We start from the raw sequence: 24,062 nt of genomic DNA, 5'->3' as shown, positions 1-24,062 counted from the left end.
AACTCAGTGTAAGATGTGTGTCCATTATTTGTTTGTGTGATTTTATGAGTGTATCTACAGCTTTCCCAAAGATTAAGAACAACTATTCAAGGTAGAAGAAACCACAATTGAGTGGTTTTGGAGTAACGGAGAGCACACACCATGATGCGGTATCTGCTTTTATATGCCACCTCCACATGACTCTATAATCCTCTTTAAGTTATTTAATATCTCTGAGCCCCAACTTCCTAATCTACAAAATAAAGATAGTAACAGAACCTACTTCAAAGATGGGTTTACCATGAAATTAATGAATCCTAACTCCAGAGGCCTGGCAATGAGTTCACATGATCAACTGTTTTTGTAAAATTTGCAAAATTGTATACTCTTTTGAATAAAGACACTCCCCCAAATTGTGTTACTTCACACCTTGCCAATATTGGATCCTTGACTCATTTACCTCAGTGATTATACTGACGATTAAATTGGATAATTAATTGAGAATTATGCATATAACACAGAAAACACTTGATTAGTGTTCACTATCATTATCAAATATCACAGGCAACTTGTATTTACCTTTCCCATTGCTATATACAATTGAATATTTCAAATCCTAAATAGTACAGGTTAGGGATGTTTAAGTAAAAGCTTAGTATACTAACAGAATCTTCTCAGCAAATTTGAAAAGAGAAACAGTATGAAATATATTGATTTAAATATTAAATTTATTGATACATGCTTAAGAAAAGGGTAGCTTTTAGAATTTAATCAAGACCATGTTTACATTTTGCTGAAAAAATTCAAGACATTTATTCAGAGAAAACTGTGATGTCATGCAGAAAAAACTTTCCTAAATGAATCCCCATAAACTTATCAGTTGGCTATTACAAGAGAGGATTAGTTGATGGTTGAACTCACCAGGATTACACAAATCTTATCACATCCATGTAGAATTACACAAATCTTAGCACATCTACACGAAATCAGCCAAAAATTCAAGGATTTAGCAATGGATACAAAGATGGCCATATGAATTTCTGAGTCACAATTTTGTAATTTGGGACATACGACATCTATTTTACATTCATAATGTAAATCATATTTGTATGATACCTGTTTTGCAATTCATAATACAAATGTCATTGCTTATTTTGATCACCTACCTAGAAGTTACAGATATAAACTATATATATAAGTTATGATTGATCATGCAAAAAATCACAATAAATATTGACTTATGATTAAGCTCCACCTTTTGAATTTTTTATTTATTTTCTTTAAATGAAGGATGGAGATATATATACATGTATATGTATTAGTTATGAATAAAATTCACCAGGAAAATATAACATATATTTTAAATAATAGGAGTTTAAATATAACCCTCATTGAATCACTGAGTCAATACAGAAATTTATTTCATACTTCAAGATAAAACAAATTTAAGATAAATATGCTAAAATTGGTTTTAGCAATAGCCTAAATCCTGAAGTAATATTGATTTACATACATACTGAATTGCTTTTTGAATCACTTTTAATGTGAGATGTATAATGTATATGTGTGTGTGTGCATATACATGTGTATATATAGAGAGAAAGAGAGAGATATTTAAGTCCAGATCATAGAAAAATGGTTGTCATGCCTTTTCTGAGTCAATCATGAAATGAGGCTCTAATGAATTTGCTAAGCAACAGTAAGAATGGGAATATGATTTAGTTCTACTCTGCTCAATTGGAATAAAACGTTAGAAGTTCTCTCCAGGTAGTGAGTTGAAGGGCCAAAATCACAGTGCCATTTCCTGCTTCATACTGTGCCCATTTAGTAAAACAGAATTGGTCACCACGTTCTTAGCATTGCTTTTCAGAGATGTCATACGCACTGCTGAAGAGCTGAGTAGGTAGCTGGTTGATCTCTCGCCATAGGACTTCCTCCCACAACAGAGCTGGCTGTTGAAATGCCTCCTGAAGCTTTCACTCAGTAGGTAAAGAGCAAAGGGATTGACACAAGAATTGCAAAAACTCAGAACCCGAGCAACTAAGGTGACAATCATGTGGCCTAAAGACGGATCAATCTCCTTATAGTTGAAAGACCGATACATGTAGAGGATATGATTTGGAAACCAACAGAAAAAAAAGCAGGCCACAAAGACCAGCACAATTTTAGCCAGGCGTTTCCGTGTTTCCATCTGCAAATATAAGAAAACAGTCCCGCTGATTAAAATGTAAATGGAATCAGCCACTTCCCAACCTTATATCATGTCACAACAGGAGTAAAACTTACAGCACGACGATACATCCAAAATACATAAATTATTTATGTTCCTCATCAAAATGCTGATTTTAACAGTTCGATAAAGCCTATTTTGGTCACTACACTATTTTCGTGTCAAAATACTTGACATTTTATATAAGACTAGATGGTAAATTATTAATAAATGGCTATGTCTTCATGTTAAAACCATGATCTTAAAAACTCCATCTTATTTTTAACTATTTTCCTTTTCCTTAAAGTTTCATTGTGTTCAGTACAAATATAAATCATTTCTGTTTGTATTAAATCCACTAAATTAATGAACCATAGAATATAATCAAGCTTAGGTATTTTTCAAAAATGGAGTGTTTTAAATAGGAAAAAGTGATATAGTGAGGCAGGGTTTGACGTTTTTTAACTGTTACTCCACAAAAAAGAACTTGAGATTTACACTCTTGACTCACATAAATCAAAAGCATGTAATAAACTGTGAATCCTATAAACATTACTATGCTGTCACTTTTAAAATAAAAATACATTTTCCTTTTGGAATAAAATTCACATACTGTTTGTGTTTACTGTTTTTTCAGAATGTCTTCAGGAATATGATAAATAGACAATATTCAAATATTGGACATTAATTTTTTTAATCTGCAAATAATTTCAAAACATCTACAGTCCAAGGTTTAGCTCATATTTGTCTATTTTGTTCTGATATTTAAATGAGGCAATGCAAACGTGAAACAATTTATCAACAAACCTGATAGTAGGCATTGTGATGTTTTCTGAGCTAAAACTATTCAAGTCATCAACTTGAATGTTCTAGAGAAGACTGGAAAGTTTTAGGATTGGAACAGATCTGACATTAAAGAGCAGTAGAGAGCGCTGATGGAGGAAGCAAGAGAAGGTGCAAGTGAAGAGAACCCCATTCAGGAAGCAAAATGTGATACCCCACATGGACTGTGGGGGCACAGGTTAGGCGACCCAGCAGTTTTAAGGAAGTCGAATGTGAAATTTACATTGCTAAGCAGTGTCGTCCCCAGCAGGTGGAGCGTAGGTGCAAGAATTTTATCCCAATCAATACTTGGAGATTCAAGTGCACAGGCAGGCTGTTGGCATTGAGCCTGCCTATGCACTTCTTGGATGATGTTAAGACCCAGTCAGAGTTTATAGATCCCAATAGGGAAATTCACAAAAACAAGGCAAAGCCTTTGTTTTTTGTTAAAAAACAAAACAAAACAATTGGCAGAGGGGCTGTGTGTGAGAGAAACACAAGATTACAAGCCAAAAGCAAAAACTCAAATACCTAAATTAAAATACACATCAGATCACAGGGCTCTGAATAAATGAACTGATTATATAAAGTAAAACCACAGTGAGCCTATGACATGAACATTTTGTTTCAGTGATGCCGGAATGTTTAGATAATAAATCTATTAATTTATCAAACAATGCCTTTAATGATTGGTTGATTTTTTAAGTCTTTAAAGCAGATGTCGATGGCCATCCATTAATGGAGGTTACCTTCCACGCAAGCAAGAAACCTTTCCCAGCTTCCGCTGTTGCTACAGTGCCCAAGGCCCCAGCCTATTGCCCCACCTACATTCCAGTAAATTTTAATGGGCTGCAATTCAATGTGTTTGCCTTCAAATTAGGAACAGGCACCCATAAGGTCCCTATACCTACAGAACCCTTCAGAAGAACTTTTCTAGGAGTACACAAATGTACATACAACTAGAAATTCTTTCCCACAAAAAAATATACTATTTCCTTCTATTTGTGGATTGACACAATTGTTTTTTACCTGAAATTAGTACAGCATATTCTTTAATGAAGAAAAAGTACATAAAGTACATGTTGTAATTTTTAAATTAGAGAAAGTTATAAATTTGAGTTGGGCCAAATATTGCTTTAGCATCAGCCCACATTTGAATCACTCTCATCTTTTTTCTGCTGCACAGGCTGTTCCCAGAGCCTCCCATTCTGGCATCTCACCCAAACCCCATCCCCAGATCCTAGGTAGTGTCCTATAGTCCTTTCCTGATGAATCCTTCTTCCCGACTCCTACCATCTTTAGTGGGCTAATTGGAGAAGAGACAATAATTAAATAAATTTACACTTAATATGTGAAAATTGTCTGGTTTATTATGTTGTTTGTTTCATAAATATTTGCACATAAAGAAAGGCCTTCAGAGACAGTAATATATGATGGTAGAATTCTAGGTCTTGTCACAGGCCCAGAGGGCTGATAAGCTGGACCTAATGGGGCATTGACATCGCTATAACATGACCACATAGAAATCCCCACATTCCTTCCAGTGAAGGCCAGTGCAGGTCTGACTCTGTTCTCATCATTCATAGGATTGAGAGCCCATGAAACAGAACACAAAATCGCAATTATTCGTCCTTACCAGCACACCCCTAACACACGCCTACTAAGCTTACCTGTTTTTTGGTGTGTTCGTTGTATTCTCCGGGAAGATTATGTGCACTTTTAATTAAGGTCTTTGCAATATGATAATAATAAATGCTAATAATAGCAAGCGGTATGAGGAAATAGACCAAGAAAATGAGCACTGAATGAATCTTGGGATGTAATTCATCCGTCTGAGGGTAGGGAATACACGCTGTGAAGCTGCTATTGTCCAAGCCACTGATGCGTGCCACTTCCGAAAACACCGCTTCAGGAACTGCCAACAGCACAGAGACCACCCAGATGCCCATGGCCTTCACACAGGTCCACAGCACTGCCCCTGATGTCTGCATGTCCATGGGGTTTACGATGGCTCTGTACCTGGGAAGATAATACATCTCAAATTATTCTCTTAAAAAGAAAGAAAGAAGAGCTCTTACTTGATAGGAGAGGTGCCACACTCCATCATTCCCTGGCTGTTTTGTGATGTATAGAAGACCTAAGGTCCCTGGTGCTTCCGTGTACACAAGTCATTCCACCGCTTGGTAGCACAGAAGACAGGAAGAGAGAGGAAAATATTTTCAATTGGCATTTCCCAAATTGTGGTCATTTGCTTGCCTCTTTCACAAGTTTCTTCTAAATCTACACATACTACGTGTATCATTTATTGAATATTTTTATTTAGTTTTCTTTTTTAAATTTATTATCACTGTGATTAATATAAATAGACAATAACCATGAAATATAAAATGTGCACAAAATAATATCATTAGATTCTTCCTCAATACCAGTTTATAGTTTCTGAGCCTGAGACCTCCCACTTTTTTTTCTAAGGTCATATACTAAATCTTAGAGGCTAATTCAGACTGAGATTTTTCTCCATAATCCAATCATAAGGAAGACTGAAAGAACTGAAAGAATTGAAAATGAAATAATATTCTGTCTTTACAGCTCAAATTTATTTCATGTCAAGATCCCATAAAATTCTCTCTCCTCGCACCTAATATACTACAGGTGATATACCAGCAATATACTAATGATAAAGCAATCACACACCAGGACATAGTGACTTAAACAATCCAAAACTTCCCACAGCCAACGCAGTCACACACATTAAGTAAGGTAATAATGATGCAAAAAAACCCAAAATTGTATGTAAACCTCAAATTATTTATATTTATCTTTAAAAGTATTTCAGGTTACAGTATACCTAAAAGATAACAAGATGCAGTGGAAAGTGATTTTAGTCAGACAAATCTGAGTTATTATCCTATCTCTGATGTCATTTGGAAAATCACTTAATTCTGACTTTTTTTTCATTCATAAGATGGAGGCAAAAACACCTTCCTCAAAGCTTTTGTGATTAGAAAAAATTTATAAAGCACCTATTACAGTGCCTGGCAATTAGCAGATCCTAACCAGGTCAAGACAGTGCACCTTCTCTTTATTTCCTTCCGAATTAGTCCGATGTTCTAAAAATTTCAGAATATTTCAGGTCACATGACAATCAGTCAAGGTCTCCTTCTGAGGTTCTGCAAAGGTGCTTCCCATTCCCCACCGGAGATGAACATCTCACAGCTTCAGCATCACCTGAGGGCGGCCTCCCCTCTCCTGACTTGCTGCAGGTGTCATTCCCAGACCCTCCACAGGAGAAGGGCAATTCATGTTTTGATCTAGAGGTACTTCTCACACGAAACGAAAAAGCACATAGAAATCAAAGAAGAGCAGCAGCAAAGTAAGTAAAGTAGCATATATAATACATTTCACTCAGGTTTCCAAATGGTGGAACTCAATGGGCAGGTGTTCCTCTCCTTTGTTCTTAATTGCATGTTCTTAAGAAACTGAAAGAATTAGAATTCGTAACTAGAATGAGCAAATTTTTTTTGTTTTTTTGATCAGATTAATATATTCAAAGAATGCACAAAAAAAAATCAGAGAGCACTAAGAGTCCTCTAAATAAAAATAGTAGTTCTGTTTCATCTCAGGGCTCACTTCTGAATTTAAAAAAAAATGTTCACATTATAAACTCCATATTTCTAAGAAACGTACTTTTACCACTGTTTCTTGAATTAAATGTAGATATTAGCTCTTGACATCCTTTTATGGTAGTTGAAGATTTTTCTCTTTTATGCTACTTCTCCTCCCCCCATCCCCAACAGCCTGATTTAGTAATTTATATTGAGTTTATATAGTTAATAGATAATGATTGTGACTAAATAAATATCATTTACTTCAGAGTTAAGCAGTATATTGTGATGATGTTCTTTCTTATACAGTTATTTGATTTCCCTAGAGTTAATATTTCCTCATTTTTTCATTTGCATAATTTTCCATATACCTGAACTTAGTTTTTTTCCTAAATGTTCCTTCACTATCTTCCTGAATAATTGGAATCCCAGTTCTTGAATCTTAATTCTTCTTCTTCCTTAGTTTTACGCATTTATCAAGCACATCTTCACCTTCTTTTTGAATTTATTTTCTAAGATACTCTATTAGCTTTAGCTTCCATCCTTTTTTCTGAATTTTTTATTTCTGAAAAAGCTGATTGTAAACTATTTTTTATGTGGAAGAAGGTGAGGAAAGGGCAGAGAGGTGATCACTACAAACAGAATAAGCCTTCTTTTTAGATTATCAAAAACCGCAAAGGGCATTCTTAACTTTCCTCCATGTATTTAAATAAAGGAGTGTTACTTCTCTATCCTATATGTAACCATGTACTATTGTAGAGGCACAGTCTCTACAATAGCACATCCACTGGAACTGCTACAATAAAGTACTATAAACTAGGTGTCTTATAAGCAACAGAAATTTATTTCCCGCAGTTCTGGAGAATAGGATGTCCAAGATTAAGGTGCTGATAGATTCAGTGTTTGGTGAGAACCCCCTTCCTATTACATACATAGAAACTTCTCACTGTTTCTTTCCATGATGGGAAGGTCAAGGGTCTCTCTGGGATCTCCTCAGAAGGGCGCTAATCCCACTCACTCCCGTGACCTAATCACCTCCCAAAGGCCCCACCTCCTAACACCATCATCTTGGGAGTTAGGATTTCAACATATGAATTTTGAGGGTACACAAACATTCAGACCATAGCAGGCATTATAACCATAAAGGATGTTGAGAAACTTTAAATATAAATGAAAATTATAAATGTCTCACTCTGATAAGATTGCTAGCAACAGGTAACAGAATCTTGGTTTATGGAAAGCAAGAAACCTAGAAGGAATGTAGGACAGGGATAGGGAAGGCCTTTTCAACAGGGAGGCTTCTGAGCCACCTGCTATGAGAAAAAGTAGACACCAGGATAGTCTCTAAATGATACATATTTGAATGAAAGGGCAGTCTTGCAAATTCTACAAAACCAGAAATTATAGTTGAAAATAAGAGATTACCAAAGTGCTGTTATTAGTATTGAGGCACAGCTTACAATTGTCAAAGAATGTTATACACCAGCCAATGTTTGTTCTATGTGCATCTTTGAAAAAATAAAAAGAAAAAAGTAAAGCAAGATAGTGCAAGTCAATGAGGATACATTTTATCATGCTTCCTTCAAATATTTATAGAAAATGTGGGGGAAAATTCTCTCAATATATAAACTGTTTCATATGTGTGGAAAGATATATCTTCCCATACAATTCGTCTTAGAAAGATATCCCTAACTGAAAACTAGGTACTAGAGAATAATCTATGAAAAAGGAGACAAAGAGAAACATAATTACTATTCATGTACTAAACATCAATAAATAAATATACTTATTTTGGATCTAGCTTATGATATCTGCATCCATTTTAAATTAATATAAAGAGATAACTACATTTAATCATAATACAAAATATATGATGAAAATGTGATCATTTTTTAGCTCTTACAAAGTCATCACAACATCTCAAAAATGTCCATCTCCATATTTCTTCAAAACTTTCTAGTTATACTACCCATAGTTTATTTTTTATTTTCTATCAAACTTTCATTTGTCAGGCTAGGAATAGGCCGACAAAGAGTGTAAGTGTGAACTACATGATAAGAGGAGAGATCTTGGTCACTGTTGCATCTCTAATACACAACACACCCTATACCCGGAGCATGACAGGTTTTCAGTAAATGGTTGTTGAACTAATAAGGAAACTGTGGCCTGAGCAACAGTGAGATCCTTGTTAAGAGCAATTGTGACAGAGTGGAGTAGAAGTTGTTAGATATTACATCGAGATGCGAATGGTGGTGAGGAATGCAGACAGAGTCTAGTATAGTGATGCCCAAGATGCATCAATCAGAATCACCCTAATAAGTGAAAAAAGGCAAAAAGTATTCAGAGGTTTTTTCCCAGACTCACTGATGCAGAGTCTCTAGGATATGAAGTGTGAGATTCTGCATTTTACTTAGATTTTTGGTTGATTCTGAATAAAAGCCAGGTTTAGAAACCACTTTCAAGAGGACTGAGTGCAGCAGCAAGCATCTTTGCCACAGGCTTCCCGCAAGGTTGTCCAGTGCAATGAGTGCACATTCAGCAGCAGCCTGGGGAGTATCTGGAATCCAGCAGAAGTTTGATATTTGAAGAATCAGATGCCTGCCCTTTACAATATGTCACATCATGTTGAAGACATTATTCTGATTTTGAAAATAAGGAAAACAGTGCCTTGTGGGCATGTGGTTAGTGCTATTTTATCATTTTTCTCCAAGTAAAATGTTTGTACATAACAGATGTAGGGTTGGCACCCAGGTGCCGTAAACTCCAGCCTGGTGCAATCTCTCCTGATAATGTGTCCCAAAGTTTTCACATCAAGGTAGGTGAATAATCTTCAAAAACTATAAACCAATATATAAATGATGGCAATGTTATGAATATTGTGAGAATTATACAGTACCATTCTAAGTCAATGTGTGAACTTCTAAGGAAAAGAGAAAGGGAAATAATCTAGAAGTGTTTGAGGTCAATGAGTAAAATGTATGTAATTTATTAGAGTCAAATGTAACAACCTTTATTTAACAATATGCCCTATAAATTCAAATTAAAAACTAATAAACTGGTAAATTGATGCCTTCCAATTTGTTCTTTTTGCTTAAGGTTGCTTTGGCTATAGGGGGGTCTTCTCTGATTCCATATAAAACATAGAATTATTTTTTCTAGATCTGCAAGAAGTGATGTTGGCATTTTAATAGGGATTGCAGTGAATCTGTAGATTACTTTGAGTAGTATAGACATTTTAACAATGTTGATTCTGCCGACCCATGAGCCTGGTATGTTTTCCGCCTGTTTACGTCCTCTGCTATTTCCTTCCTCAGTGTTTCATAGTTCTCCCTGTAGAGATCTTTCACCTCCTTAGTGAAATATATTCCTAGGTATTTTATTTTCTTTGTTGCTATTGTGAAGGGTATTGAGTCTTTGATTTGGTTCTCTGTTTGACTGTTGTTGGCATGTAGGAATGCTACTGATTTCTGTACACTGATTTTGTAACCTGAGACTTTGCTGGATTTGTTTATCAATTCCAATAGTCTCATGGAAGAATCTTTGGGGTTTTCTAGATAAAAGATAATATCGTCAGCAAATAGTGATAGTTTAACCTCTTCTGCCCCCATTTGGATGCCCTTGATTACCTTCTCTTGTCTGATTCCTCTGGCTAGGACTTCCAGCACTATGTTGAATAGAAATGGTGATAGAGAACTTTGTCTGTTCCAGTTCTAAGTGGGAATACTTTCACTTTTTCCCCGTTCAGTATGATACTGGCTGTGGGTTTGTCATATATGGCTTTTATCATTTTGAGGTAAGTCCCGTCTATGCCTATTTTGTTAAGCGTTCTTATCATAAAGGGGTGCTGAATTTTGTCAAATGCTTTAAATGTTCAACATCTCTAATCATTAGGGAAATCCTAATCAAAACCGCAATGAGAATGGCTTTTACCGAAAAGTCCCAAAACAACAAATGTTGATGTGGATGCAGAGAGATAGGAACACTCATACACTGCTGATGGGACTGCAAACTAGTACAACCTGTATGGAAAGTAATATGGAGATACCTCAAGGAACTACTATTTAATCCAACAATCCCACTACTGGGTATCTACCCAAAGGAAAAAAGACATTCTATAAAAAAAGACATCTGCACTTGAATGTTTCTATCATAGCAGCACAATTCACGATTGCAAAGATGTGGAAACAACCGAAGTGGATACCATGGAGTACTACTCAGCCGTAAAAAACAATGGTGAACTACCTATTGTATTATCCTGGGTGGAGCTGAAGCCCATTCTTCTAAATGAAGTATCACAAGAATGGAAAAACAAACACTGCATGTACTCACCATTAAATTGGTACTAATCAATCAACACTGCACATATGTGAAGTAACATTCATAGGGTATTGGGCAAGTGGGAGGGGGGAGGTGGGGATGTGTAAATTCACACCTAACTGGTGCAGTGTGCATTGTCTGGGGGATGGTCATGCTTGTAGCTCTGACTCAGGCAGAGCACAGGCAATTTATGTAACCAAAGCATTCGTAACCCCATAACACTCTGAAATTTAAAAAAAAGTTAAAGAAATCCATAAGGGAACTATCTAAAATGAAGAAGTGTAAAACAATAAATAAATAAAAAGCAATATAAAGCGAGTTACCCAAGCCAAAAAAAAAAAAACTAATAAACTAAGGGCAGAAATTACAATTCATTTGGTTTCTCTGTTATATAAAAATAACACCAGAGTACTCATTATGGAAAGTAAATTTTTCTTTTTAAACAGAAAGCTAGAAAAACTAGAAAGCTCTCAGAAAAACTTATGATTTGCATTTAGTGAAAGTATGGGTCATTTTATATTTTTCAACCTTTATTTTCTCTATTCCTGGTTTCCTCCCTTTTTTAATACTGTCATGTGTTGTTAGTATTTGTATTTTTAAGCTTCCTTAAATTTTTTTAGAAAAAGTTGAACATAAATCATCACCCTGGAACCGTCTTTTATCTGTAGGGTGAGTGTGGACTATTTTCTTAGGTGTATGGCCAGCCTGAACTCTCCAAAAGAGTTAGAAGCACATCCTGAGTGCCAATGTCAGCACCAGTTGAGCAGTAAGAGCTTCTCAGCACACTGTCCAGGGCTATGGAGAAAAGAAGAAAGCATTTCCAGTCAGGGGCAAGTGGTTAACCAGTACCTGAGCTTCAGTCACGAGTTTTGATGAGAAATCAGCAAACAGATATAACAACAGCATTCCCTGCCACCGCTGGACAAAGAGTGATGGAAAAGTCCTGTGAAGCTTAGGGAATGTTAGATCCAGGGCCTGTATTCAATCTGTTTCAATGTTTTAACAAATAATTATACTGAAAAGAATATCTGTTTGCATTGGTATAATATCCAAATAATATTAATGATTCAGGTTTTGTCTATTGACTCAGTTATGGAATTAAATTTGATTATCCTAACTAGCACACAAAAGCTTGAAATTATTAATACATTACCAGTTTAATCAGATTCTGAATGATATTATTTCTACATTTAATCCAACATCGGCTATTTAGTATCAGAAAAACATCATCACCCAATATATTAAATTAATATTAGTTTCATTTTTATGTTTTTATGGTTTCACTTTTAAAATTTAATTTATAAATGCATTTTAATTAACTGTTATATAAGAAGCAGGTTAAGAAATTCATGTTTGATATTTGTAAATACACAAAATTGTAAAGTTTACAGTTTAGCACTAGAAATCTGTGGGAATATTTTCCTGTAAAGAAAAAGAACTCCATTCCTACGAGTTATTTGTATTTTAATAATGGGCCTTTAGAGGCCAAAAGGTATTCAAGAATCAAAGATATGACATTCTAAGTTTGGCAGTGTAGCTACCCTAATAAACAGTGAGGGAGACATCTATAACACCACCCAAAAGCAAAGCATGGTTATGGGGTGACACCTACCTAATGTCAAAGTATACACGTTCCAATATTCCACAGTGGGAGGTGGGAATGTATGTGTGTGTGTGCGTGTGTACATGTGTGTTTATGTAAAACTGTCAGAAACATGATACAATAGAGAATATAGAAATACTTTTAATCAGCTATTTAATGTTAGCAAGCAAAAAAAAAGTACATTTTTAAAACAGTAACAAAAAAATCTATCAAGATAATGGTAAAAAAAAAATAAACGGAGAGTACCACTGTCACCATTTCAGACCACACACTGTCTCTTCTGTAGCCATACTGGTTATGCTATGCCTCTGAGCACATCATAACCAGACTGCAGTGGACACAAATGATCTTTCTAGGATGTACCAGTTGAAACTCCTTCAAAGGGTTTGCAAAGTCAAGGATTAGTAATCACAAGTACTAGTGTCACCTTATCATCCTTTGGCCATATCAAACAAGGTGATTCAGGCCTCAAGGTATATTTAGTATATTGTTTCTTATTTTAGTCTCTGCAATTGAGTAATACTGTCTTCAATGATGTATAAAGTATGAGTCTCCATTTCACATTGGGACAGGCTTTCTGAAACCTAATTATCTTCCCGGGATTTTTTCTATATTACTGTGATCTCTGTTTCTTACCTCTGTACCTTTATTTTGTTAGGCAAAGACACTTAAGCCATCCCATGAAGTTAGGATATACGGTTAAACAAGTAATTGAATTTATTGTTTAAAAACTCTAATAACAGGTTTTTATTTGTTTGTTTGGTTGGTTTTCCATGGCTGTAACTACTACTTAATTTTAAATTCAAGGTGTGTCTTTTATTTTGCAGTTACGTTTTATGATATTCATTCACTCTAATAAAACTAATGAATCAGCTTCTGCATTCTTTTTTTTTAATGCTTGGGTGCTTTGCTTTAGACTTTAACTTTTAAGTCTGCTGTTAATAGAAAAGGCTGTTACTAATTATACCTGGAATACCTGGAAATGTAATAATGTGGTTCAATGGTGAAGAGTTCAGGCTTTAAACTGGCTTCAAAAATGCTGGCTCGGTCACTCACTAGCTGTGAGATCACGAAAATGTTCCTGAATTTCCAACCTCAGTTTTTCTTCCCTCTAAAACAGTTAATTTTAAAATAATAGTGCCTATGTCATAGCGTTGTGAGGATTATAAAATTACACAAAAAACTTAGCATAGTGCTTAGTGCAATTAATCCTATCATCCACAAGAAATCACAACATTTCATGAGATAAAGCAAGAGGCTATCAAGTACTAATTAATACTCAGTTGCTATGTTCTAGAAGAGAAATAGAAGTGAAGACAATATATAATAAACCATTTCCAATCCATTTTAAGTGAATATTGGAATATATGGTATAATTTAATCACCAGAGACTCAGGTTCCTTAATTTGTATTTTCAAAAGACACACTGGTAGGCAAGGGTAGCTTATGGACCAAGTAGAAGAGGCAGCTCACCTTTCTTTATCATTATTATTCAAATATCCATGCTGTGTTCACAAAGTACGTGATACACATATGAAACAGAAAAAGTCAGTAAATATAAGAGGATTAGCATTTTCTTTGACCTTGGTCAGGGCAAATGTACCTGTGTCTCCATGACAATAGATTGAGAAAATTGAAATAAACTCCACCCTGGTTCTTGCTGCCAATATCACTTTTAAAAGTGAAAGCATAATTATAGTAATTTTAACGATGGTGATAGCTAGTCATTAAGTTTTATTCTAATCACTAAGTAGGTTTTTTTTTTTTTTTTCACTTTCTGGGTAAAATGGGTCCCATAAGGAGGGACAGCTAAACTAAAAAGTCACATTTTGGTTTTGGAATTCAAAGAAAACTTTTCAAAGGATAATAGAAATGGTGCTATATAAGCAAAATGAGGTACATAATTTACACGAAAAGCACCAAATTTTCCAGGAGTGTAGTTTTACAGAGTGTATTACATGAACTAAAAAGTGAATAGCTTTCAGTTTAAAAAGATAAAGGCATCCAACTCTTTCCTGAATATTGTCTGTCTTTCAATGAAGATTAATTCTTCAATGCCAAAGTAATGTAAGGGAATTATTGCAAATACCAGGAAATTCAGATCCAGACTCAATTTTCACTAATAATTTAATATGTAAATTAAAGAGGAGAGTCAACACCACCTTAATTATTCAAGTTAAATTGTTTATCTAAATAGTTTAAGTCAGCCCCCTATTCCCAAGAAGAATTAGACCACAGCTCCATGTAATGATGCCTAATTGTACATTTTGCCCCCACCTCTACCCAGACACTTCCTCCTACTTGAATGGCCAAAAGCATGATAATAGAGAGCTTGGAATAGTGGCACTGGACTCTGAGTCAGGAGAGTCCAGTCCAGCGGAGAGATTTTCCTCTCAGCTCTACCATTATGAATTACATTCCCTGGGCCTCAATATCCACATCTGGAAAATGACAAGATTGAACTAGTTGATCTGCAAGATACAATAAGGAACACTTCACACCCCTAAAGTACATGAAAAGCAGATTTGATAATCAAAGATGTATTTTTACAACATTGTTTTAAGATACTAAAATTTGATGCCTACCTGTGAAAAAACAATCACTTAACTTCAGGTATTAGACAAGAAGAATGTGAACAGTCATCCATCTGAAGAATATTTATTATTCTAATTGGTTTTGACAAGAAGAATGTGAAAAGTCATCCGTCTGAAGAATATTTATTATTCTAATTGGTTTTGCTTCTAATAAATAGTATAATTCAGTTAATAAATGTAAATAATGTTTCCCCTTATTTGAAAACAAATCAAAATTAAATATTTGTCTAATATTAAGGCACACATTCTTGCCTTTCAGATTATTATTCTCCTGAATAAGGAAAGTACCCTTCTAAGATTTTAGGCACGCGCAAAAAGTTTCTACAAGATAGTTGCACTTTTGCACGTTTATTCTATAGCTTTTCTATGAACTGGACAATAAAGATTCTCAAAGTGTGTTCGGGGTGGGGGTAGGATATGCACTTTCAAATGCAATTTTAATTATTTTTAAAAATAGTAATTTTCTTACATTTTTTCAAGTTTCACATCTCCGTCCGTTTTAACCCCATGTACTTCCCGGCTACATTCTCCCTCTCCATCCCCAGCCTTTCTTTGCACCCTTCTCCTAGGTGCGTTCCGGGTATAGATAGCTTCTCTCCCCGCCCGTCTCCAGCACTTTTCTAGGCCACCCCACCGCCACCTGTGCCCTTACCTGTCGGCACTGAGGGCAGTGAGAGTGAACACGGAGACCCCCACGGAGGTGAGCTGGATGACCGGGATCAGTTTGCAGCCCACCTTACCGAACATCCACTCGTCGAAGAAGTAGCGCGAGGCGTCCACCGGGACGCACGTGAGCAGCAGCAGCAAGTCCCCGGCCGCCAGGTTAGAGATGAAGATGTTGGGGACGCTCCTCATGGCGCTGCTGGTGATGAAGGTCTTCACCAGCATGATGTTGCCCAGCGAGCCCACCGTGATGATGAGCAGGTAGAGGGACGGGATCACACAGCGGATCGCCAGCTCGGCGGGGGTCCCGCGTGAGGCTGGCAGGAAACCGCTTTCGGATGCCTCGGGAACGAGACTGCTGCGGTTCGCGCCGGTGATCAGGGAGAAGTTGGAAAGAGACGTGGGGGGCATGGTCTCCTCGCCAGGAGAGGCCGCTGGAATTTTCCTGCTCCCAGGTGCCCTGAAAAGTGCCACCCGCACCCGGGTTTAATCGGTTTCCCTCTCGTCCCTCAAGTTCACCACCCGCGGGAACGTGTCACACCGCTGCGTCCCAAAGAGGACAGGACTGCCAAGAAGTCTGTCCACACGCTCCGGTGATGCACTTCTAGGAGGCTTGCATTGGTTCCTGCAAGCTCTGAATGCAGATTTAAAAAAGAAGAAGAAGAAGAAGAAGCGGTTGAATCTTTGTTTTCTATTGAATAGTTTGGTCTCGCCTACAGCTAGCAGAGAACAGCCCTTTCGAGAACGAGGAACTGTCCCTCTGGGAGTAATGGAAGTACCTGCCCGACCGTTCGCACAGAGGAGCGGGCGGGAGTCATCCTGGCTGCCCAGGGAGGCTCCGCCGAAATACTGGGAACTAGCGTGGGGGCCTCTGGCACTTTGTTTTCACAGCTTCGCTCTCGTTTCTACAGTTCCTGTTGTATTGTGTGGCATCGAGGGCGCTGAGTCCTCGCTCTCTCTCGCTGCCTCCCTGCATACATCCCCCCTTATCCGCCTCCCGGCGGGAGGAGCCCCAGGAGAGAAGTTTGTGAGCCTCTAAGGCTTAGGGGCTGAGCTGGCAAGTTCCTAATGCCACACACTAAATTTAGGAAAAAGAATGAGTTCCAAGAATGAAGTAAATGAATGAAATCCTTTCTCTCTTCTTATGATCCATATCTCCTATTCCAACTATGGAAATTCTTTCCTATAGTTGGCATATTATTTTTAAACTTACATTTTATTGAAATATAACACGCACAAAGTATACATTTATTAAATTTAATGCTTAATCTAACCACCATTCAGAATCAACAATCTAACCACCATCTCCCAAAGTAACTATTATTCCACCTGTTACCATCTTAGACTAATTCGCCTGCTATTGAGCATCATATAAATGGAATTATTCAGTATACACTCTTTTGGCTAGCTTCTTTCACTCAGTATCACATCTGTAAGACCCGCCCATGCTTTTGCAAGTAGCATTTTCATTGCTGCATAGTATTCTATATTATAAATATATCACTGTTTATTTATCCATTCTCATGTTGATTGACATCTGGAATCCTTACAATGTTAGCCAATGTTTTAAATAATGTTTCTATGAATATTCTTGTACATGTCTTCCGGTGCACATTTGAATAAATCCCAGGTGTGGATTTGCTAAGTCATAGTACTTGAGTATGTTCAGCTTTAATAGAAACTAACAATTTTTCAAAATAAATTACTTTTTTTTCTTTTGGAAACTTTGATGACATTTATTAAGGCTGAATGTATATATGCTTATGACTGAGCAATACCACTCCTAGATATATATACTCAATAAATATCCGAGTCAATATTTTAAATAGGATGTTCCTAAGAGCAAAATAACTTCTCAAATCATGACCATCTAGTCTGATATAAACTACTCTGAAATAGTGGCTCAGTTCTGGAATTAGCTAAATAATACTCCTTTCATTAGGAAAAACATTTGGCTAGCTCTTGGTTTTTAAAGGATAAAATTGTATGATAACAAAGAAATAAGTCAAGGACTTCCTACAAGGATCTAGCCATAAGCTGATAAAATGTGTACATGTGCAAGGTTATTTGTAAATTAAGCAAGTTCTTCAGATATTGCCCACCAAGAACAGCATTTCATTATCATAGTTGAATTAGACAAGGTAAACATTTGCATTGTAATCAATTTTATGTTTTCTAACTAAAATACAGTTACTTATTGTACTCTCATTTCACTACTTAATCCATTATAAAGTTAAGATTGGCTAAATAGAATTTTATATATACACATTTGACTATGTATAAATACACTATTTATATAATCTAATATATATAGCAAAGCAATTAATATTACATATAGGTTGATCTATATCTCTAGGAATTTTATCCTCAAAGTTATTTAAGTTTTCTCTTCTAGCATCAAATATGATTATACAAAATAAATTACTAAAGCAATCTTCTAAATTATGAAATGTCTCAAACTCTCAAGCGGCAACTATCCCATTTAATTTATTTTATATGAAAATATATTGAAATATAAATTACTGTATGAATTTCCTTATTCTCCCCTGATTGTGTCTTTGTGAGCCTAACCATTTAGATGAGAAAAGTGTTTAGTCCAAAAGCTGGATTAACAAATATCCAATTGACAGGTGTTGTAGACACCTGTTGTAGAATCAAAGCATCTGGATTGAATTTTATCCATTTCAAGTAAATCCATATGTATTTACTTTGGTTCATGGTAGTGGAGAATCTAATGAATATTTTAATAATGATGACCTTAATGATATTTTATTGAAATGTTATAAAATTATTATAACTATTATTTAGATTCATTACAAAATTACATATAGGAACATGATAGTGTCTCATATTTATAGAATGAATACACATCAGAAATAAACATCTACTGAAGGGAAAAAATTTTATTATGTTAAATGTGTCATGCGCTATGTTAGAATCCTTAGACTCATATCTCCTTAATGTTTATAAGTATTCTTTGAGGTAGATATCTGAGTCTTAATTTTATATATTAAGACTCATAGAGGCAATATAAATTGCTTAATTTCAAAAGAACCCAGTAAAACTACATTTTCAAACTTAATATATTTGACTTCAATGTTGGTTGTATCTCATTGTTCCTAGAGAAAACAATTATGCAAAAAAATGTGATTTCTATATAATTGAAGTATACACTTTTAATACTGAGGTATTCAATGTTTATAAAATACACATGATGGATTATATTGCCCTAATATAAAAACTATCCAGAATTACATTGTTGCTGTTTCAAAGCTATTGATATAAGTATTAGTTGTTGTGTAAGTATATATGATAAATCTGAAATTTACACAAATTTTGTAATCCTTGCCTGCCCAAATGTATTTATCCTTTGGAGTATTATGAAGAAAATGTCAAATGTTATACTTGTGAAACATTTTATAAATTTTCCCTTAAGATCACAAACAGGACAAGGATATTATCTGTTATCTATTAAATAACTATTATCATTGTTATTTAACACAGTAGAGGATATCTCAACCAATGCTATGATGTAACAATAGAAATGGAACAGAAAAGGAAATAAAGTTTGAAAGGAAGAAAATACCAATTCAAAAGCATAGTATTAAAAACAGAGTAAAACTGGTACAGAATGAGAACCCAGAAACAAAACCATCTATATACAACCATGTGGTCTTTGACAAAGTGAACAAACACATTCACTGGGGAAAGAAAGCCGTATGTGATGCTTGGAAAACTACATAGCCACATGCAGAAGAATGATACAGGACCCCTGTATCTCACCATATACAAAACTTAATTCAAGATGGATAAAAGATCTAAACGTAAGGCATGAAACCATAAAAATCCTAGAGGAAAATACAGGAAAAACTACTCAAGACATTAACCTAGGCAAAGAATTTATGACTAAGACCCCAAAGGGAAATACAACAATAACAAATATAAATAAATGGGACTTAATCAAACTAAAAACCTTCTGCACAACAGAGGAAATAATCAACAAAGTGAATAGACAACCTACAGAATGGGAAAAAATATTCACAAATTATGCATCCAATAAAGGTTTAATATCCAGAATCTACAAAAAATTCAAACAAATCAGAGAAAAAAAATCTATCAAAAAGTGGGCAAAAGACATGAACAGAACTTCTTTCAAAAGAAGATAGACAAATGGCCAAGAAACATATGAAAAAATGTTCAACATCACTAATCATCAGGTAAATGAAAATTAAAACCACAATGCAATACCATCTTATCCCTGTTAGAATGCCGTTATTAAAAAAAATCAAAAAAACAATAGATGCTAGTGTGGGTGTATAGAGAAAGGAACACTTACACTGTTGGTGGGACTGCAAATTAGTACACCCTTATGGAAAACGGTATAGAGATTCCTCAAATAAATAAACATAGACTTAACATTGGATCCAGCAATCCCACTACTGGGTATCTACCCAAAGGGGAAGTCATCTTATCAAAAAGGCATTTGCACTCAAATGCTTATCACAGCACAATTCACAATCGCAAAGACATGGCATCAACCTAAGTGCCCATCAACTGCTGAGTGGATAAAGAAAATGTGTATATATATATGATGGAGTACTACTCAGCCATAAAAAGAAATGAAATAATGTCTTTTGCAGCAACTTGAATAGAACTGAAGCCATCTATTTTAAGTGAAGTATATCAGGAATAGAAAAACACCACATGTACTCACCAATAATTGGTATCTAAACAATGGATACATAAGGGCAAAAAGAGATGTAAAGGACAATGAAAACCAAGAAGGGGGGTTGGCGGGGGATGAAGGGTAAAAACTATCGGCTACAATGAACACTATTATGGTGATGGGCACACTTAAAGTCCTGACTTAAGTATTATCAAGGTATCCACATAACAAAAACATTTGTACCCCCTTAATATTTTGAAATTTAAAAACTTGGCACAGAACAGGAAAAAATAATGGAACAGAATAGAAAATTCAAAAACAGTTGCATGTAAACAAGGAAATTTAATATTAAAATTTGTGTTGTACAAAATGAACACAGAAAAATATAAGTTACTTAATAGATAATACTGGCAAAACTCATTCACATGCAAGAAGAATAAAACAAGGTCCCTATGTAAAACTGCATATAGTGTTAGAATTCCAGTACATAATCTGGGGAAGATTATAGAAGAAAATCTTAAAGAACATTTTTGAGACCAAGGGAGTAGGGAGTGATTTCTACCTCAAATCAAGAAGGAATAACAGAGAAAATATTAAACAAATAAAACCCAATAAAATATATGAAATAGTAGTTTTTGGATACTGATATAGCACCTCTTGTATTCTCCTGGATAGAGCTGGAACGCATTCTACTAAGTGAAGTATCCCAAGAATGGAAAAACAAGCACCACATGTACTCACCATCAAATTGGTATTAACTGATCAACACATAAGTGCACATATAAGAATAACATCTATTGGATGTCGGGCAGGGGGGAGGGGGCAGGGGGAAGGAGGGAACGGGTATATGCATACACAAAGAGCTCAATGCGCACCGTCCGGGGGATGGACACGCTTGAAGTTCGGATTTGTGGGGGGGCAAGGGTAACATACGTAACTTAAACATCTGTACCCCCATAGTATGCTGAAATAAAAAATAAAAGAGAGAGAAGCACAAAACAGTGATCCCTGAGATAGGGTAAACAGATGAGGTGAGCTCTACAATTGCTCCAACTTGCTGCCTAAAGAAAGAGTTTTCAGGCCACGCACAAGGATAAAGAATCCAGACTGAGCCTGGAAGTCTCTCTAACTTGAGGAGATGGGCTTGGGATTTGCAGGGCAGAGTACCTGAGCAAAGAGAGCAGCATAGAGAGAGAGAACTCTGGAAATTCACAAAGTGTCCTCCTTTGTGTGAAAATAAGCTAAATACTTATTTCTACATGCATGTAAGAAAATTAACCAAATCTTGGGAAAGAACTACCCAAAGGGAGTAAGGAAAACAAGACCCACAGATCAATCAGTGCTTTAAATAAGTTGTTTTCCCACCAGCCTGAGTGTAAAAACCTTGTTATACACAGAGTATCAGGTGCATTACTTAGAAAGCTATTGTGTCTATAATTAGGAATTATTAACTTCAGACTAAAGTCTTCTCTGGTCTTGACTTCCGAGCTTAAAAGTAAGAATCGAAACAGTAAAACTAATGTAAGAAACTAACAGCATCTTAGGGCAAAGCTCAAGAATACCTAAATTACAGATGCTACTAGATTTTTACAGGGGCTAAGGACCGATAAATCTGTCATACGTAAAAAATGTTCTAAATCAAAAATGCTTTTAATACCCTGACAAACCCATTGTAAGGTCAAAAAATCATAAGTCAAATAATCTTGTAAATCCATATGCTTCTCAACTTACAGAGGGGCTGCACCCTGATAAACCCATCATAAACTCAAAATATTATAAGTCTCACCATTGTTAAGTTGGGGACTCTTTGTAATTAATAGTATGCACAACCGACAAGCTAAAATCAAAATGTCTGGCATGCACTCAAAACTACCACACATGTAAATCAGCAGGAAACTATAACTATTCATAAGGACAAAAAATCAGTTAATTGACACTAAACCAATAATTACAGACATGATATAATAAGTAGATAGGAGCATTAGAAATGTTAAGAAAACTCTATTTCAGACGTTGAAGAAGGAAGAAGAAAACACCTACATGTTAAGGAGAAACATGGAAAATATAAAAGAACATATACTGAATTTTTACAGAGGAAAAAAACAATGTGATGAAAATAAACTTGATATAATTAATAGCAGGAAAAAAACACTGCAGAAAAAAGGCTTAGTGAACTTCAATGTAGTAATACACACTATACAAAACAAAATACAGAGAGAAAACAACTTTTAAAAAATGAATGTAATATCAGTGAACTAAGTGGCTCAATATAGCTGTAGTTGAATCCTTGGAGGACAAAAGAGAAAAGGAACAGAAGAAAAAATATTTGAAGAAATAATGGCCCCAAATTCTCCATATGTAATGAGCTAAAAACCCTCATATCCAAGAAGCTCAACAAATCCCAACCAGAAGAAACATGAAGCTTTGCTAAGACTAGCAACAAGGAAAAGATGTTTCCTCTTATTACTCCTTTTCAAAATTGTACTGGAAGTCCTAGCCAATGCAATAAGACAAGAAAAAGTAATAAAGGTATATTGATTGAGAAGGAAGAAATAAAACTATCATTGCTCACAGGTGACATGATTGTCTATTAGAAAAATCTAAAAGTATCAACCAAAAAAGCCTCCTACAACTAATAAGTAATAATGGCAAAGTTACAGAATAGAAAGTTAATACACAAAAGTCATTCCCTTTTCTATATACCATCAATGACTAAGTGGAATTTGAAATTAAAAACACTAAAACATTTATTAATACATTGCCCCCCAAAAATGAAATACTTAGATATAAATCTAACAAAATATGTACATTCTATAAGAGAAAAGCTGCAAAGCTCTGATGAACAAAATTGAAGAACTAACTAAATAAATATTTCTTATTCACAGATGGGAAGATTCAATTTTGTCAAGTTGTCAGTTCTTCCCACCTTCATCTATAGATTCAATGCAATCCCAGTCAAAATCCTAGCAAGGTAATTCATGGAGATCAACAAAGTGCTTGTAAAGTTTACATGGACAAGCAAAAGACCCAGAATAGCCAACACAATTTTGAAGGAGAAAAAAGTTACAACACTGACACTAGCCAAAGTCAAGACTTACTATAAAGCTACAGTAATCAAGATAGTATAGGTATTCATGAAAAAATAGACAAATAGATCAATAAAACAGAATAGAGGGCCCAGATGGACCCACATAAACATAGTCAACTGATCATTGACAAAGAAGCAAAGGTAATACAATGGAGAAAATATAATTTTTTGAACAAATGGTGCTGGAATAACTGGACATATTCATGCAAAATGTAAGTCTAGACATAGACCTTACACACTACATAAAGATTAACTAAAAATGGATTATAGACCTGAATATAAAGCATAAAATTTTAAAATTCCTAGAAGATCACATAGTATAAAACCTAGATGATCTTGGATATGGTAATGACTTTTTAGACACAAAACTGCAGCAATAATCCTTGAAAAATTATTAATAAGCTGAATCTAATGACTTAATTAAAATTAAAATCTTCTGCTCTGCAAAAGACAATGAGAGAACAGGCTACAGACTGGGATCTGTGATGCAAAATATATAAATGTTACAAAGAACTC

The 24,062-nt window shown here is 35.3% G+C and overlaps 1 protein-coding gene across 1 annotated transcript; it reads right to left on the bottom strand.

The window, feature by feature from the left end:
- Nucleotides 1-1,734: 1,734 nt before the first annotated feature.
- Nucleotides 1,735-16,332, bottom strand: NMBR (neuromedin B receptor). The gene is made up of 3 exons (XM_012655544.1): nt 15,782-16,332; nt 4,681-5,029; nt 1,735-2,170 (listed from the first exon to the last, which is right to left on the bottom strand). Exons 1-3 carry the CDS (start codon nt 16,201-16,203, stop codon nt 1,769-1,771), a joined length of 1,173 nt encoding a protein of 390 aa, XP_012510998.1. The 5' UTR covers nt 16,204-16,332; the 3' UTR covers nt 1,735-1,768.
- Nucleotides 16,333-24,062: the final 7,730 nt, after the last annotated feature.

Source organism: Propithecus coquereli, unplaced genomic scaffold, assembly GCF_000956105.1.
Source record: "Propithecus coquereli isolate 6110/MARCELLA unplaced genomic scaffold, Pcoq_1.0 Scaffold48, whole genome shotgun sequence".
Lineage (NCBI taxonomy): Eukaryota > Metazoa > Chordata > Mammalia > Primates > Indriidae > Propithecus > Propithecus coquereli.
This window is presented reverse-complemented; position numbering and strand designations above follow the sequence as displayed.

Bases quoted from the DNA above. Each gene is read 5' to 3' on its own strand.
- NMBR (XM_012655544.1), bottom strand. From the start codon at position 16,203: ATGCCCCCCACGTCTCTTTCCAACTTCTCCCTGATCACCGGCGCGAAC. The intron at 5,030-15,781 runs GTAAGGGCACAG...TTATCTTCCCAG, and splicing joins ACTGCCCTCAGTGCCGACAG to GTACAGAGCCATCGTAAACC. The intron at 2,171-4,680 runs GTAAGCTTAGTA...TTATATTTGCAG, and splicing joins ACGAACACACCAAAAAACAG to ATGGAAACACGGAAACGCCT.